Source organism: Melitaea cinxia, chromosome 7, assembly GCF_905220565.1.
Source record: "Melitaea cinxia chromosome 7, ilMelCinx1.1, whole genome shotgun sequence".
NCBI classification, from domain to species: domain Eukaryota; kingdom Metazoa; phylum Arthropoda; class Insecta; order Lepidoptera; family Nymphalidae; genus Melitaea; species Melitaea cinxia.
The window spans coordinates 15,249,916-15,269,656 of NC_059400.1; the positions used below are offsets into that span (position 1 = coordinate 15,249,916).

General features: G+C 36.2%; 1 protein-coding gene across 1 annotated transcript in view; it reads right to left on the minus strand.

Moving 5' to 3' along the window:
* LOC123655418 (V-type proton ATPase 116 kDa subunit a1-like) overlaps positions 1-17,279 on the minus strand; it is a 31,068-nt gene extending 13,789 nt beyond the window's left edge. The window contains exons 1-3 of the mRNA XM_045591233.1: positions 17,170-17,279; positions 13,981-14,307; positions 11,134-11,310 (exon numbers count right to left, since the gene is read on the minus strand). Coding sequence (XP_045447189.1) covers positions 11,134-11,310; positions 13,981-14,307; positions 17,170-17,274 — 609 coding nt within the window. The 5' untranslated portion in view covers positions 17,275-17,279. The remainder of the gene's footprint in view (positions 1-11,133; positions 11,311-13,980; positions 14,308-17,169) is intronic.
* Between the last annotated feature and the right edge of the window lie 2,462 nt (positions 17,280-19,741).

Genomic DNA, 19,741 nt, shown 5'->3' on the forward strand with positions numbered 1-19,741 from the left:
AAAAAGGCCCAGCGAAATCAATTCCGCAAGTATCAAAAGCAAAGCTTGAGGATACTCTTACAGACGGTAAAGTACCCATTATAGGTTTTATCACTTGACCACGCATACGCGCACAAACAATGCACTTTCTCGTTACGCTGCGAGCTAAGTTTCTGCCCCCGATAAGCCAAAACTCTTCGCGTACCGCAGCTAGTAATAACTGTGGACCAGCATGAAGTAAACGAATGTGTTCATGCCTCATGAGTATTTTAGAAAAATGATGTTTGCCGTCTAATAAAATAGGATGCTTTTTATTGAAATCAAATTTTGAATTTTGCAACCTACCACCTACTCGGAGAATTCCTAACGTATCTATAAATGGATCTAAAGGCAGTAATTTAGACTTAAGAGGCAAACTTTTATCTTTAGCAATAGTATAAAGTTCATTCGCAAATGATTCTAACTGAGCTTGCTTGACTAACAACATTAACGAGTTCTCCAGTTCCTCAGGTTCAATTAAATCATTACTTACAGCATTTTTACGACATTTATTTATAAATCTTAAGACATAAGCTACGATCCTCTTTAATTTATCATATCGAGAATATTTTTCGAATTTTACAAGTGAACAGTTATTAATTTTAGTGTCCACTTTCGTACATGTAAATACTTTTAACTCTGGTAAATTATTAGTTGCAAAGGACCCTTGAATAGGCCACTCAGATTCTTCCTTCGCTAAGAAGGAAGGACCTCGCCACCACAAAGTAGAATCCTGAAGCTGCTGCGGGTCAATCCCTCTGGAGACTAAATCAGCAGGATTCTGATCTGTTGGTACGTGCATCCATGCGAATTCCTTAGTAAGATCGTTTATTTCGATTACCCTGTTTAAAACAAAGGTTTTTAAATTTCGGGATTGAGTGTTTAACCAACCTAGCACAATCGTAGAATCGGTCCATATTTTTTTGTTGCTAATATTACAAGTAAGTGATTTTATAACCTTGGCACACAATCGTGCCCCTAGCAACGCACCACATAGCTCAAGGCGTGGTATCGTCAACGTTTTTAATGGCGCCACTCGTGCTTTAGCGCATAACAGCTGTACATTAACGTGCCCTTCTCTATCTACGGTTCGTAAGTACACAGTGGCTCCATATGCGTGCTGAGATGCGTCCACAAAGCAATGCAGATCAATGTCACAATCAGTATATTTTAACACATGCCTAGGTATTACTATTGATGACGATTGAGCCAAATTTTGAATAAAAGAAGTCCATTTACTAGCTTCGTCACTAGGAAGAGGCTGATCCCAATCGATTTTATTACTCCACAATTGTTGAAGAAAGATTTTTGACTTTATAATGCTTGCAGATAATAAACCCAACGGATCAAAAATCTTGCAAGTCATGGAAGTAACTGTCCTTTTCGTGATGACATTGTCAACCGGTATATCTGTAGAAAAGAAAAGAGTGTCCGATTTGGGTGACCAGTTAAGACCTAGGACGCTAGATTGTTTGTTCCAGTCACGAACCTCACACACATCAGTTTGATTTTCAAATAATTCAGAGCAGTTTGTGCGAAATTTGCGCAAAGGAAAACATGCAGACTCTAAAGTTTGAGTGACACCGTTGTATATTTTTTTGAGCTCATCGACACTATTTGAACCTGTACTCAGATCGTCCATGTAAAAATCGCGTTTAATTACATTAGCAACAGTTTCATCATTGCATTCCTGAGACAATTGCAAGAGACATCTAGTGGCCAAATAAGGAGCAGAAGCCATACCGTAAGTGACAGTGTTTAATTTTAATATTTTGATAGGCTGTTCCTCATCTTCGCGCCACAAGATAAGCTGTAAATGACGTTGAGAGTTATCTATTTCTATCTGCCGATACATTTTTTCAATGTCCCCAGTTAATACAAATTTATGTATACAAAAACGCAATAAAATTTCAAATAAATCGCACTGAACTACAGGCCCTACCAATTGGATATCATTTAGTGACTTTCCAGAAGATGATTTAGCAGACGCATCGAACACGACTCTCACTTTTGTAGTTTCTTTCTCCTCGCGTACTACCGCATGGTGAGGTAAATAAAAACTGAATGAAGGTCGATCAACCTCTGATAAATGTCCCAATTCCTGATATTCTTTAATAAAATCAACGTATTTTTTTTTTAAATTTAAATTTTTATTTAATTTCTTCTCAAGGTTCAAGAATCTTCCGCATGCACTGTAAAATGACTCACCCAAAGAATCTTCGGGTGATTCTTTAAACGGCATTTTAACTGAAAATCTACCATTACTTAACCTTGAAGTGTTATTTACAAAATGAGTTTCACATAATTGCTCTTCTACAGAGAATAAATTATCTTTGGTCGTAGGTAACTCTTCTACTTCCCAGAATCTTTTCATACTTTCATAAATATCTAATTGAGTAAAATTACACATAAAATTATCATTACAAGTACTTTTAGCTACTGGGCCAGACACGAGCCACCCCAGTTTCGAATCTAGCAACGTAGGCTTGTCTTGACCTAACTTGATCTGTTGTGTACCTATAATATCCCAAAAAAGATCTGCGCCTATAAGTATGTCAATATCAGCTGGTTGATAAAATGCAGGGTCGGCCAGCTCGATGTTTAATGGTAACTTCAAGTTCTGCAATTCAATTTTGTTATTAGGCACACTACCGATAATCCTAGGTACAATGAGGCATGTCAACTTAGCCGTAAAAGAAGATACTCTAGAATTTAATTGTACACAGCAGCGCTCAGATATATCAAAACCGATATTATTTATACCCGATACGTTTACAGGTTTCACTCGATTTACAGATAAACCCATTTTATTTTTGAAATTAGTAGTCATGAAGCAGGATTGACTCCCAGTATCTAATAATATTCGAGCCCTTTGACAGCTATTGTTCTGTGGATTAACTATATCTACAAGAGCGGTACACAGTAGCACTTCTTTTGCGCTAGCTATTGCTAAAGAGACGGGTGCAGCCTTCAAAACCTCTGAAATTTCTTTATGGAGTAAACTGTTATGTTTCCCCTTGCATGACCTACAACAACCCTTTAAACGGCACCTGTGCACATTGTGCCCTTCGCGGAGACAGTTTGAACATAATTTTAATTAATTTACCTCACTCTGTCTGTCCTCCAAACTCATGTCTAAAAAGACGGGACACAAATACACACGGTGGTCCTTCTTACATATACTACATACAATCCGTTTTGACACTTCCGTATTAGCAGCAACTAATGATTTAGAAGATTGTTGTGACTTATAATTAGACTTGTAGTCATGGGTGTGTTTATCCGAGCGGGTACCTTGAGTGGTTTCTAACACATCCGCGCGATTACGAAGAAAAGTCTTAAATTCAAGTAACGTAGGTAAATCGGAGAGGTTACCCTTGTATTCCTCCCATTTTCTATTTGTATTAATATCTAATTTAGATGACATCATAAATATAACCAAAACGTCCCATTGCTCAGTAGGTAAGCCTAACGTTCCGAGTGCTCTTAAATTTTTAGATACTTGATCAATAAGATAACGCAAAGCTTTGTAAGACTCTCGCGTTATAGGTTCGATGTTGAACAATGCCTTTAGATGATTGGTTATTAAAATATTTTTATTATTATACCTTTCACATAATAAATCCCACGCAACCCTGTAATTCGCAGAGGTAAATTCTATGGATTTTATAACAACAGTAGCACTGCCTTCTAAAGCAGACCTCAAGTAATGGAATTTGTTTATCGTAGGTATAGTATCATTAGAATTAATTAACGAGTCGAACGTATCTCTAAATTCCAGCCATTTTAAGTAGTTCCCGTCAAAATTCGGGAGTTTAATCGTGGGCAATTTGATTGTATTAAGAGCATGAGAACAAGTGCCTGATGGCTTGGAATTTACAGAACCCTCGGCTCGATCCCTGCTTTGAGAAATCGAATCGATTATTTTCTGCGCAGTCGATATCAAAGAATAAAATTGAGATTCTATGAAGTCTCTTTCTCTAATTTGTTCATCCTGGTCGGTACTTAAAAGTTCAATTTGATCTTGCAATTCATCAAAACTAGTAAACAACTCTTGGAATTTAGTTAATCTCAATGAAATTTCTTTTACTTGAGCACCAGTTAAATCTGCAGGTTTAATTTGATTTAAAACCGTTATATATTCTCTAAATTTAGTTAAACGACCTTTAATCGTACTGCGTTTCTTTAAAAGTTCTTTCAAACCACTCATTTCAGTTTCCGGCATTGTATAGAACAAAGAATGAATTAAATAAAGTAAAAATGTTCACTCAAACCAGTTATCGCAGTAGCCCGCCGTAGCTGTTCCAATTCCGCCAGCGCTGATCACGCTAAATACACCCCGAGTAGGTGGTAGGTACTTGCTTCGAAGTCCCTGGAATGTTCGGCAAAATACGTTAATAATGCGGAACAAAGAAATAATTATTTTTTAAAAAGCGGGTAGAAAATAATCTGCTATGGGAATTTTGTTGCATACGACAATTAATTTTTAATGATAAAATCTAATTTAAAACGCATTAATTTAAGCAATCGGTAATTAATTAAGCACAAAAATAGCAAACGCAGATAAGTAGACAGCCTTATTGTTCATGCAAGTAATAAAAAACCTTTAGTTTTAAGTATAAATTTATAGCAGTAATATAAGCTAAGAATTATTATTTTATTTAAAATGCAAAATCATTCAGTACATTAATATTAGTTCAATAACAACGATTTTATTGTTCAAAAATATTTAGCTTACGAGTCGAAAGAAAAAGAATAGTATATGAGCGCAAGCGTCAGCGTATATACACTTTGTAAATGCTTTAGCTAGCAGGCGGAGAAAGTACGCATAAAGCAAGATACTTCAATAATATGCCCAAGGAAATAGCTACGCATTTTACACAAAAGAAAAAAAAAAGGAAAACGGAATTTAAAGTAAGAAAAATAGGAACGGATCACTTCCCTCAGGTTGACCTCCGGAATCGTGCACGAAATAGTCCGCCAGGCCCTGTTGCGAAGCAGCTGATGTCCGTTGTAGTCCCTTTACTTGACCGTTAGCACTAAGTATGTCCTTATAACCTCTTGTTATGACCTTGTAGACTTTTGTAGGCTGTAGTATCCTGCCATGGTCGCCACTTTGTTTGCGATGAATTCAGCAAAACAAAATTAGTAATAATAAAGACTTTATTGCGTATTAAACAGACAATTATTTTAAAATGTGTAAGTAACGTGCGTCGAGTCTCGCGCTCAAAGTTCGACTCCGCGGGGGCCCGGAGGGGGGAAGAAGGACACGGTGGGGCGCGGTGAAGGCGGCGGCGGCGCAGGCCGGTCGCCGTGACGTCGTCGCGCTTGCTTGTGCGCGTACACTACAATTTGAGAGTTGAAGATATTCGACCATAATAGTGTTAATTATTTACAGTTTAATATATTTTAAGATCGTTAGAAGTTATATTTATTGTATGCAGTTAATCTATCTTCAACGCTCAGATAGATATTTGTTATTCTTATACAAACATTTGATTCCATTTGCGATCTCTTATTGATGGCTAAGTACATAAACATTTGATAAGAATAATTACTCAAAGACGGGAAAATATTTTAATAAGATCTTTACATTTTTTCTTTCTTTTTGTCCATAATCACAGTTCCAAATTTTTTGACATCACATTTGAAAATATAATATATCTAATTTTAAGTACTCAAATATTTTAAATACCTAACTATTAGTAATTACCTTAACAAATTACAATTTAAATGGTTTTGTTAGCGTATTGACATTCATTAAAATAGATATAAAAATAATATGGAAACTGACGTTTTGAAGAATTGCAAAATATGTGACGTCGCACTGGGTGAAAAAAATGTGATTCTTGCGTAATTTATGGATGACCCTTTAACATAAATAAATAATGATAAATTAATAAGCGGCTGCAACTTAACGGACCCCTGTAACATGAATACTGTGTCGCGTTTCAAAAACACAAGCACAAACGCCAAACATCTGTATGGTCTATAAAAAATATTTTTTTACTAACTGTGCCACGCGGTTTCACCCACGTCAGTTTGAGGGAAAGCATACTAAAATATTATATAGCCTATATTTAGCCTTCGTAGGTAAATGGGCTATCCACCACAAGAGTTTTTCGATTCGAACCAGTAGTTCCCGAGATTGGTGCGTTCTAAGAAACAAAAAATAAGCTTTCTTACATATAATTAGTAAACTAGCTGCCCGGACATATTTCGTTCGGTCAAAAGTTAATATTAAAAAATAAATAAAGCGCTTTTTGTCTAAATTTTTTTTTAGTATCAATTAAAACCTTCCGTGGGCTTTAAGGAACATAGAAAAAAATAAATTAGCCAAATTGGTCGAGCCATTCTCGAGTTATGCGCTTAGCAACATTCATTTTTATTTATTAGTATAATAAATATAAATATATAGAGATTAGTTAAGAACCGAGGATCGAAATCACCATCGCTAATATGCTGTCGTTGACTGCTACGTTAAATTTATTTATCCGACTCCCAGAAAGAAGATTGAATTTGTAATTCGCTTCCATTCTCTTTTATGATTGTTTATCTCGGATCTTTGTTACTTATGAACCGATGGGAATTATTCTTTGTTTAAGAAAATACTTTCGATTTGGTCCCAATTAATTTTAAAGATAAAATACTTCTACCATCCCCCTTGGACTAAAAATTACCAAAATTTTATATACACTCGTTTTTTTTTCAAAACATTTTTTCCAATTTTTGTTTGAAATAATATTATGTACAACTGTCTTTCTTTGCAATAAATTTACTTAACAATTATATTATCTGTGATAAATATTGTGACCATTATGTCTATTATTAGTATAATACATTACTGGTGACAGCCCGATCATTTCTATCCTCACGTGAAGATAAGACAAATTTAGACCAGTCATCTGGTCAGTTCGTGTTTAACTGATAGCCGACTTTTACGATATTTAATAATATATGTAGTGATAGTTTACGTTACGACATAAGATTTAAATATTTTATGTGTTTTAAAAATAATTCATATGTCATATTTATTGTTTAATTATATGTTTGAGTGAATGTCCTTTATAGAATCGTAAACTATGCATTTGATCATGTCATGATCTTCAGCAAAGTCAAAAAAGCATGTACAATGTATGTATATTACAACACATGAGCCTACAAAAGCTTTTGAGTTGGTACAACCACAAAAAATAAAATCTATAATATAAAAATGAGTCGCTGAATGTGTTGCTAAGCGCAAAACTCGAGAACGGTTGGACCGATTTCGCTAATTCTTTTTTTAAAATATTCCTTGAAGTACGAGGATGGTTCTTACGGAGAGAAAAATTCTAAAAAAAAAAAATTTTAAATTTCCTGAAAAAGTCTAAAAACAACACTTTTCTATAATAATCTGTGATAATACTTAAAAGTCAATTTGAACTTTAATACGAAGGCGATACGAAGTTCGCCGTGTCAGCTAGTAAATAAATAAAATCGTAGCAACGCGCGCAGTGTACAGCTACATTTATTTAAATTAAGGCATATAACTCTTAGCGATTTCCAATAGAAAAAAGTGTGTGTGTGAGACACACTCGGCAGAAGTGAAAGTTCTGAAAAGTGGTAGGAAGGTAGGACGTTGAGATTTGTTCTATCGACGATAATCGCGGTCTCGTGAAGCGCCAAGCAAAACGCGTCGCTTACGCTCGTGTATTAAAGTATACAATCACATTCTCTCCTATACATTTGTGTGTTTCTTTCTTTATCGTGACTCATCTTCGTTTCACCGAGTTTTAAATTATAACAAAGAAGTAGATCACCGCTAAATGACACTGTTTTCAAGTTGTGTTGTGTCCTCAGATAAAAAGAACAACACACAAGAAACACCCATACTACGATGAACATCTAAATGACATTTAAAGACGTTTGCCACGAGCGTGGATTGAACCATTTTATGCCATTGTAACAGGCAATAGTTAGTCGCTGTGACCATTGAACCCATCTATTATCGGTATCCAGTTCATCCCTATACTTAACATTTGACACAAGATTTTATTTCATTCGAAGTATCCAGCTAGGCTAACAATTTAAAATTAATAAAAAAAATGTAGGTTTTATACTTTATAAGTTAACTTACCTCAAAAAAAAAGTTAGAATATTTTTAAAACTTTGTTTAAATAAATATGTCATACATGCACGTATTTAGTTTGAGAAGTGATCGCGCCTTGACACCGATTATTTAGTTGTTTATTAAGTTATGATAACAATATTACGTGCATCGAGAACTTTGGTTCAGTTATGTACAATGACGTAACGACGTTGTTTACATTTCTTATGATGCGTTAATATTAACAATGGCTATATTTAAATCCAATTGAATATTATGCTTTACTAGCTATGTCCTGCGATTTCAACCGAATTAATTTAAGGAAAAGAACAAACATATAAATGGAATATCTGATACAAAAATAAACTTGTTTGTTTGAACGCTTTATAATATTAGTATATACGTGTACTAGCGACCTGCCCCGGATTCGCACGGGTGCAATGCTAATACTAAATATACTACAGAATGTCTCTATTTAAGTGAGAAGCTAGCTTATACCATGGTTATTAACATAATAAAAATAGGTAAAAAGACTTTTTAAGTTAAACGGTTTTATGTTAAACATACATTGCAATGTTTAAGATAAATGTACTAAAAACCAAAAAATAATAAAATAGATACAGTCGTGGGAATTATAAACATATGCATAGACTAGACTAAAATAAAACCGTGGGGCACGTCAATTGTCTACAATCGTTGATTAAAATGTTTGTTTTGTAATGTTACACTATAATTAGGCAGTTGTTCAACCGACAACGATGGACGTGTGATAAGTAGGGCTAGAATGTGGAAACAAGCTAGCAAGCTCGATTATAGGCGAGTTTTAGGGTTTCATAGTGGTGAGCGAGTAGTACTTTTATCATATGTTTTGTCGATTAAAGACAAACTACGAGCAGTGAAACGATTCCTCGCCAGCCAGCAGTGTGAATGTCCAACGATAAACTAGTTGAAACATCTCTTTTATTTACATGGAGTGTATAACTATTGGAATTTCCATGAGCAAGAAAATAGTAAGTAATTTCCTCACCGTCTGCGGGCCAACTGCCTATTTTAACGACGAATTAAACGATTCTTCTATCGCACATTAAGTCGATAATTTGTAGACAATTGACGTGCCCCACGGTTTTATTTTAGTCTAGTCTATACATATGTTTATAATTCCCACGACTGTATCTATTTTATTATTTTTTGGTTTTTAGTACATTTATCTTAAACATTGCAATGTATGTTTAACATAAAACCGTTTAACTTAAAAAGTTTTTTTACCTATTTTTATTTACTAGTTTTTAGTTTTTATTTCGCATTCTGTTTAATTCATTTAGTGCTTCATTATTGCAAGGCCCATCTTAAATATTGAGGTTGTATAGTGCACTGTATTCTTCTTGTCAAGCCCTTTTATTTGATAGCCATATTGGTGGGATTGATAAAATATTGTTATCAGACATTTGGTAGCGGCGGCCAGCTTAGATTTCAATTTTGCATAGTAAATTGTATTCTATTTGTTGAGACCTTTCATTTGATACCCATGTTGATGGGATTGATAAAACCTAAGTTATCCGCCATTTTGTAGAGGCCGCCATCTTGGATTTTAATTTTATATAGTACATTGATTATACTGGTTGAGCACTTTCATTTGATACCCATATTGATGGGATCGATAAAACCTACGTTATCCGCCATTTTGTAGCGGCCGCCATCTTGTATTTCAATTTTTTATAGTATATTGTATTCTGCTTGTTGAGCCCTTTCATTTGATACCCATATTGATGGGATTGATAAAACCTACGTTATCCGCCATTTTGTAGCGGCCGCCATCTTGGATTTCAATTTTTTATAGTATATTGTATTCTGCTTGTTGAGCCCTTTCATTTGATACCCATATTGATGGGATTAATAAAACATAAATTATCCGCCATTTTGTAGCGGCGGCCATCTTGAATTTATAATGATAATGAATAAACATAATTGTATTGTCACCAAAATCCAAAGTGTATACAAAATTTCAGATTAATCGGTTGACAGGAAGAGGGTGAAATTTGAATTACTAAATTTGACCCAAGAATAATAAAAAATAAAACAAACGGGGTGAGCTAAATAAAACCGTTTAATAACAACATTCAAATATGCGTCGTTAGATTACACGTTGATACAGAATGTGTTGAAGAAATAAAGGTTAACTGCTCGTTCCCCGTAGGTGATAGCGTGATAATTTGTAGCCTATATGTTGATCCGACTTCTTAATAATATTCGTGCCAGAAGTAAATCCATGCAGTACTTTTTGAGTTTATCCCGGACATACATACAGACAAACAGACAAACAGACAAACATACAAAAATTCTAAAAACTATATTTTTTGCTTCGGTATCGATTGTAGATCACACCCCAAGTATTCTTTTAAAAAAATATTTAATGTACAGTTTTGACTTTCCTACCATTTTATTATATGTATAGATGAAAATTAATGGCACATTTTATACGTTTGCTATTTCATGATCGTGATCAGTTGAATTCCCGATATTTCTTTACTAGTGCAAGCTCCACCAATCAATTTATTTTTGAAGTAAAACTTCCTTGACACGCTTGGGTGTAAGCTGGGGAATGCGTGACGAGAGCGTTACGAAAAGTGTGATCGGGCGAGGCGAAAGGTAGTTGAGAGGGGGATATACGTTAGTGCAGATAGAGTTTTACTTCAGTCGTGTGGTCTAAAGCATACTCGTTTTTTTATTTTGAGTGTTATTTTATGTATTAAATAACGAAGTTGTCGTTTTAAGAAGTGCAGTTACATTTCGGAACTGGCTCGCATACTTTTTTGTTTATTTTACTTAATAACTCATCTATACAGAGTATGTTGAGCGGTGGACTTCCCTTCTCCTTCATGGAGAATGAGGCCTATGCCCAGCAGTGGGATGTTACATGCTGAATCGTGATTGTAAAAAGACGGCCGTAAGTTAAACAGCCACACTCGTTCTATCGGTCGACCAGTTGATTTAGTATCTATTTTTTTAAAAGTATTCTAGATTTATCTTACCATTTCCAAATCTTTAATTCTCGTCTCTATTCCAGCAAGCATATCTTGTTGCTCCTTGTAGGTCGCTGGACAGGGATACAGGGTCGCTTGAAAACCGTTGCACACCTTTTTGACCCTGAGCTTTATTTGTTCTCCGTGGAAGAATACTACGAAGACAGTCTTTTGCAGTTCATGACCCTGAAATAAAGGTAAGAATGGAGACAGAAATTATAATATAATAAAAGGAACTTATTTATATACTTATTTGTATATTATAAACTTATTTCTATGGAAGATTATGCGTGTAAGACGAGGATAGAATGAGTAATAATTGTGTTTGCTCGCAAACGAAAAAAAAACCGACTTCAATGACATCGACGAGTAGTACAACGTAGATCGACGAAAAAATACTCAAGTAACTGCGCGTTATCAAAGATTACTCAAAAAGTAGTTATCAGATCTCAATAAAATTTATATGTGACCACATGACAAACATCAGCTTTCGATTAAAGTAAAAATTATTGAAATCGGTACACCCAGTAAAAAGTTATTACGGATTTTCGAGAGTTTCCCTCGATTTCTCTGGGATCCCATCATCAGATCCTGGTTTCCTTATCATGGTACCAAACTAGGGATGTCCCCTTTCCAACAAAAAAAGAATTATCAAAATCGGTACATCCAGTAGAAAGTTATGCGGTATAATACAACGTAGGTCGACGAAAAAAGCTTCAAGTAAAAACGCATTATTAGATATAACTCGAAAAGTAGTTGTTGGATCTCAAATAAATTTAAATGGGACCAATTGGCACACAACACCTTTCGATTAAGACAAAATTTGTTGAAATCGGTCCACCCGGTCAAAAGTTCTGATGTAACATACATAAAAAAAAAAAAAAAAAAAAAAAATACAGTCGAATTGAGAACCTCCTCCTTTTTTGGAAGTCGGTTAAAAAAAGGCTGTTAATGAACAAATTGAAATGAGTTATTACAAAAAAGGCTCTTTTGATGTTTTTCTCCCTGTACTAATTATATCTTTATTTTACAGAAAATGGCCTTTTTTATTTGCATTTTTATAACACTACAAAGTCGTTTATATTATCAATATTAAAAACAGTGTCATATTTATTTTATTGCTGTAGAATTGCGGCTACTTTTGAGAAAGTAACAAAATTATGGTTACTTAGTATTTGTATTTAAAAAAAAAGTGTTTTATCAAATATGAATTAAGTTCTATTTTATTTCATTTTTATATTATATTGTAGTATGTCATATCACGCCTTGCTTTGATTATAATGTATGTACACCTTTGTCCTGCATTATTACTTATTATGTTATATTGTTATTTTCTGAACCAGTTGCCTGGAAAAGATTGTTCTATTAGCGATAAGCCAGCCGATTGTAGACTGTTTTATTTTTTATGTTTATTATTTTTCCATATTGTATTTATTTCTGGTGTACAATAAATAATTACATTTATTTATTCATTAGCTTTATTCCCGTCTAATGATAATTCTCGTCAATTTTCATCAATGTTCGAATAGAACACACATTAACTACAGTCATACAATAAAATATTAACGATGTCAGTCACAGTTTATACTCGATCTTTATGTAACCATTCGCTCCTTTAAATAAAATATAAAATCCTTAGCTGGCCTGAAAATAATCAATAAAAACCTAGGTTAACGACCGAATGGTATTTAGCTTGGCACGTAGCATGTTAAGTTTGAACTAAATTCAGATACTTTCAATCGTTAATGGTTTTCGTCATTTTTGTTTCAGGGTATTACCTTGAACTTTTACACAAAGGGAAGATATTGACGGTTTAGTTATGCGAGTAATTTATGATAGTTTGGGTGCAAAGGTCAGAATGTAGGAATTTTTGAGATTTTGTGCCTATTTGTGACATCTATAATATAAAAATGAGTCGCTGAATGTGTTGCTAAGCGCAAAACTCGAGAACGGTTGGACCGATTTCGCTAATTCTTTTTTTAAAATATTCCTTGAAGTACGAGGATGGGTCTTACGGAGAGAAAAATTCAAAAAAAAAAAAATATTTAAATTTCCTGAAAAAGTCTAAAAACAACACTTTTCTATACTCCCATACAAAAGATTTGTGATAATACTTAAAAGTCAATTTGAACTTTAATACCATACGATAAAGTTTGTGTTAGGCGATACGAAGTTCGCCGGGTCAGCTAGTAGTAATATGAAATAATTTTTCTATTATGACCCAACTATTTCGAATAGTCGATGATTTCATTATATTGTCCTGACTTATTAAACCAATAATCATATTGTAAAATTATACCAGTATACTTCAAATACATTAAATTGTATGCAATTTTATTGGTAAACTTAGCTTTTAATTTCTTTAGTAGGTACTAGGAAGTGACTTAAGATATTGATGTTAAGACGATAAGATTTAAAGACACGTGTTTTTCTAAGGATATGGTTAGTTAATAGTGGACCACGACTGAGATGTCCTTATTGTTGGAGCAGGTGTCTATAGGGTTGCCACAGTAACAGCTTTCCATCAAGCGGATTACGGTTACAAGCAAATTCGATTTATTTTAAAGAGGTAGGGCACAGGAGGAAATATTCTGCTCAAAATCTGGAGCATCCCGACTGGGGGAGGTACCTCAACCTTGCAGAAGATCACAGTTAAATAAACTGCTGTCACGTAGTGTTGTGTTTTTATGGTGAGTAAGGTGGAGTGCTCTCGGGGTAGGGTTGGCAACACATGCGATGATTTTGGTGTTGCAGGTGTCTATAGGCTATGGTAACCGCTTACCATCAGGTGGACTGGACTACATGCTTGTCGTATAAAGAAACTTTCGTTCAACAAATGGCTAAAAACTGACTTACCGTAACAGGGTCTTTCAGTGGCTCATCGATTTGGGCTTGCTTGAAGAAAATATTTCCATGCGATATCCTCCATAGCATTCTTTCAAAGGAAGGCACCCTCGACGTCGTCACAACACCGGCAATGAAACCCAAATGTCCTAATGCGCCTTCGTTATTATAAATTTGTACTGACGCTGATATCTTTCTATGCGCGCTGTGGTCTTGGAAAAATGTCTGTGTTTTTTCAATAAGCAATTTCAGTTCGATCAAAGCGAGATAATCCGTCTTCAAATTTTGGGCGTTCTTTGTTATCTCCTGGATTTCTGATTCGATGAAGTCGATCCTTTCCTGAAGTTACATTATAGTGCATTATTTTTATGCATGTTTGAGGTAAACTTGATTTGAAAAATTTGAAATCTCTAATATTAAATAATTTAAATGTATTACACTTAATTTAAAAAATTTACATGTTCTTAATACTTGCATCTTTTGCATCTTCCTATTGTTTGTTTTAGTTTATACAAACTTTATTGGTGTATTATTGATAAACACATATGAATCTTTTCGCTAACAATCAGTAATTATTTTTCTACATATTAGTAAAATTAATATAATTTAAATAGTTTTCCAAACTGGAATTAATTTAGTGCTATGTGAATGACATATTAAGCCAGTATTATATGGTACCAAATATCATTTCAAGAGTTAAGGTGTTAACGAATGTTGACAACATGAGCAGTATCATGTTGGATTATCTTTTAGAACATATTCTAATCTTGATCTACAGTTTTATCGAGTCATGTAATTCCCAAACGTTACTTCATTGAGGTCAGCGAGTCACTAATTTTCTATTTGAAATGAGAAGCTTAAAGGATTGATAATAAAGCGTTTAAGGGTGGGTACGTTTGTCATTTTTGCGTGAATTTGTTTTGTACATATAAGCTTGTCAGCAATAGCACTGTCGTACGCAATTAGAAAGGAATTTACAAACAACAGATGCAACGATCGCGCCACCTAGCACATCGTTCGATAGTCATCTACCCTCATTTATTATATTACTCAAGTTATTCTGACGTGTATAAAACGAATAGTGCAACCGCCGCTAAGGCAGTCTTGGCTCTGGCTTGGCACGATACATTTGTTGTATCCTGCTAGTAGCTTAACCTAGACTCATTCGATAATTAATTTGTGCATACGAATTAATTGTTACATATTATGGCGGATAACTCGAGCAGTGAAGGTGAGCGTTGATGCGCATCTCAAAGGAGATCTCCTTAAACCTACACCTAGGTCGCAAGTCCTAGGCACTGCTCTGAGTTACTCCCTATGCCACACGATAGATTGGATCGGATCGCATTACAATTTTGTTATAATCATTTTAAGTACTACCTACATAGTATTGTAAAGAGTGCGAGTATAACCTACGCCCGTGCCTTGCAAATATAGTAAACGAGCTTCCAATTCAGACGAAAGACTACATCAGAAGTGGGATGAGCCCAGTACGCCCGAGCGACGTCTATGTAAAGGGTTGAAAGGGCATAGTACGCCCGAGCTATGGGAAGCTGGTTGAAGGGGCCTTGAACGCCCGGGCCACGCTACAGAGTGAGGGTGAAGGGGCCTAGCACGCCCGACCCACGGTTGTTAGCTGGTTGAAGGGGCCTTGTACGCCCGGGCCACGCTACAGAGTGGGGGTGAAGGGGCCTAGCACGCCCGACCCACGGTTGCTAGCTGGTTGAAGGGGCCTTGTACGCCCGGGCCACGCTATAGAGTGAGGGTGAAGGGGCCTAGCACGCCCGACCCACGGTTGTTAGCTGGTTGAAGGGGCCTTGTACGCCCGGGCCACGCTATAGAGTGAGGGTGAAGGGGCCTAGCATGCCCAACCCACGGTTGGTAAGCTGGTTGAAGGGGCCTTGTACGCCCGCGCCACGCTATAGAAGTAGGGGCGAAGGGGCCTAGCACGCCCGACCCACGGTTGGTAAGCTGGTTGAAGGGGCCACGTACGCCCGGGCCACGCTATGTCAAGAAGGGATGAAGGGGCCCAGTACGCCCGACCCGCTAGTGCACTACGGTCTCAGCATTTTGGTCAGGAATGGCCGAACAGTTATTAATGTCACTCGTTACTGTTGTATAGGTCGGGAGTAGTAACGCCGAGTTGGCGAATGCACGACATGGACGCACGAGGTCGTGCGATTGTCAGGATTGGCCGTGTCAGCAATAGCACTGTCGTACGCAATTAGAAAGGAATTTACAAACAACAGATGCAACGATCGCGCCACCTAGCACATCGTTCGATAGTCATCTACCCTCATTTATTATATTACTCAAGTTATTCTGACGTGTATAAAACGAATAGTGCAACCGCCGCTAAGGCAGTCTTGGCTCTGGCTTGGCACGATACATTTGTTGTATCCTGCTAGTAGCTTAACCTAGACTCATTCGATAATTAATTTGTGCATACGAATTAATTGTTACATATTATGGCGGATAACTCGAGCAGTGAAGGTGAGCGTTGATGCGCATCTCAAAGGAGATCTCCTTAAACCTACACCTAGGTCGCAAGTCCTAGGCACTGCTCTGAGTTACTCCCTATGCCACACGATAGATTGGATCGGATCGCATTACAATTTTGTTATAATCATTTTAAGTACTACCTACATAGTATTGTAAAGAGTGCGAGTATAACCTACGCCCGTGCCTTGCAAATATAGAAAAGGAGCTTCCAATTCAGACGAAAGACTACAAGCTTTTAATTTTAGTGATTCGTCTACATCTAATCAGTAAACATAATAATTCTGGCATAGTTGTGCATGTAGTTGCCTAAATACCAGCGGTTGTGAATTCGATTCTCGCAATAGATATTTGTATTCGTGTGTGCAGGTTCTTGTGGGCCTCTGCAGTGTTCCTCGGAAGGATCTCGATCTAAGTTGTTATCGGTTATACCTGATAGCGACTGATACTCGTGTTAGGAAAATTATCCTTCAACCCGCAGAGGGGCAGCTTGGAAGCTAGCTAGTCCCTTATCCATATGGAGGAAGGTGGTTTTTCTAGCAAGGATATTACAGGCTGAATTAATCAATCAATTAAAATCGTTTGAAAATAGTAAAAGAAGATTGAAAAGATGACTTATTCTATTTACTAGTGTGTATTTAAATTTTTTATAAAAATATTAGTTTTGTAAGTATTTTTGTCGTTACAGACTTCACCACCTACCTCTAATATGTTTATCTCTCTCGGAGTCAAGACCCGCGGCGAGAGTTTGGGGGGAGGGGGCGGTTCGGGTAGTTCCCCGCTCACCCAGCGAAGCTTGCGCTCCATTTCATTGCATCGACGGACCTCCGTGACGTAGCGCCGTTGGAAGTCGTTAACGTGAGGATTTAGCTGAAAACAAAATTACTTTTAAGGACTTTTGATGATAAACTCGTTTCCTCAACTCAGTAACAACGATGTGTATCTTTTCAATAAGGGTATTTTGGAGATTACTTCGTAAGAATCGATATAAGGCGCGCGGTATGAAAACTGATAAAAAGAACGAGCGTCAATTTGATACTTTCATTAAAACATTTTTTTATACAACAAGGTCGTAAAACAAGCGTACGGCTCATCTGATGGTAAGCGATTACCGTAGTTTATAGACGCCTGCGATACTAGAAGCATCGCAAGAGCGTTGCCGACCCTACCCCCAATTCCCCCCAGGAGCATTTTAGTTTTTTCTTGCGCTCGGTAATCGTTATCGTAATCGTTATTAAGGAATAAGTTCAGTCGTGTGTCGGGGCTGAGCCACACACTTTTTTATATAATTTAAAAGAGCGGACCCGGTATACGTTTTCCTGCCCGGAATACAGCTACCGAATTTAATTACTGCCATAGGGATAGCAACGCCACCTACCGTGCCCAATTGTGTTTTCAAACAATACATGAACTTATAAAAATATTCGTACAAAATTTTAACCAAATCGGTCCAGCCGTTTAGGAGGAGTTCAGTGACAAACACACGTACAGAAGAAATGTTGTTAATCCATACACTTCGTATGTACATCATTGTGCCATCGTACAAACGATTAGGCAAGACTGATCGACGACGTCCCACAACTGCCTCATTACAGCCTATACAGTCCCCTGCTGGACATAGGCCTCCACAAGTTTACGCCAAAAATAACGTGAACTCATGTGTTTTGCCCATAGTCACCACGCTGGGCAGGCGGGTTGGTGACCGCAGTTCTGACTTTGTCGCACCAAAGACGCTGCTGCCCGTCTTCGGCCTGTGTATTTTAAAGCCAGCAGTTGGATGGTTATCCCGCCATCGGTCGGCTTCTTAAGTTCCAAGATGGTTGTGGAACCTTGTTATCCCTTAGTCGCCTCTTACGACACCCACGGAAAGAGAGGGGGTGGCTAAATTCTTTGGTGCCGTAGTCCACAACTGCCTAGTAAAGCTAAATAAAGCATCGTTTGAAAATGATGTTTCTCCATTTCAATGTTTTAAATTTTCATTTTACTCAATAACCGTGAAAGCTAATCCATGAAAAATATTGTTTAAATAGACAATTATAGATTCATCGCACAATTAATCATTTCGGTTAAATTGGAGCGCAACATCTAAAAGTAAAAAAGATACGAACATAAAAACCTAACGAGACCGCACCTTAGCGACGAAAATAGATCAATTGGCTATTCGCAGCATCCGATCCCTTTATTGCATTTATGGCTCTCATTTATAAATTGTTGCTTCTTGTTCATTTGAAATAATGTTATTCGTCAGTTTAATGGGTTGCGGGTGTTAATCGTATTTTAGTAAACTATAAATGTTCGGTGGATTTTAATATAACAATTTAAATTAATTTTTACACCTCCATTATTTATCAGCAATAGTAAATTGTTTTTAGTTTTTATTTTTGATTTCTATATAAAATCTAATGCTGGATTTATTAAAGCCTTCTATTAAGTCTTTTAGGTAATTGACTACAGCTTGTATACTAGATGGCTTGATCAGAGTAATGTCGAACTCTTTCGGAAAATCGGCATAAAATTGTCGTCATCATATTGTATATATATATATCCTCTTCCTGCTTATTATTAAAAGTAAGAAACTTTTGATTTACACGAAATACCGTTCCCTATTTAAAATTAACTTCATTAAAAGCTTATATTTAATTTGAAACAAAGTATACATAATTAAAAGAAACAAATGTAAGTTGAAGATTGTTTCTTACAGCATAAGTTCAACTAGACTAACTAAGAAGAGGGTACTACCATGTAGGTACTATTTTGGAATATAATTCAAAGACATTGCCATATAACTTTTTTAACTTTCGTATTCAAATTTAAAAATTTTCCTAAATAACAAAGAGTACAACAACTGAGGTAGGCACAGCAGGAATTTCCTGCTCAAAATATGGAGCAACCCGAGTGGGGTAGTACCTCGACCTTACAGAAGATCACACTGTTTTCAAGCAGTATTGTGTTCCTGTTGGTGAGTAAGGTGACCAGAACTCCTGGGGGGATTGGGGATTGGGTCGGCAACGCGCTTGCGATGCTTCTGGTGTGCAGGTGTCTATAAGCTACGGTAATCGCTTACCATCAGGTGAGCCGTACGCTTGTTTGCCGACCTAGTGACATAAAAAATAAATAAAAAATAACAGTTCACAACCTCAGTGTCAAAGGCTTTTTACTTACGTCACATATTCATGCCTGATCGCTATCTTCCTAGATGATAATAAGATAAATTATGATATTAAGATATCATACATGTAATATAATCGAAGTACGCTTTCATAGAAAATGCTTG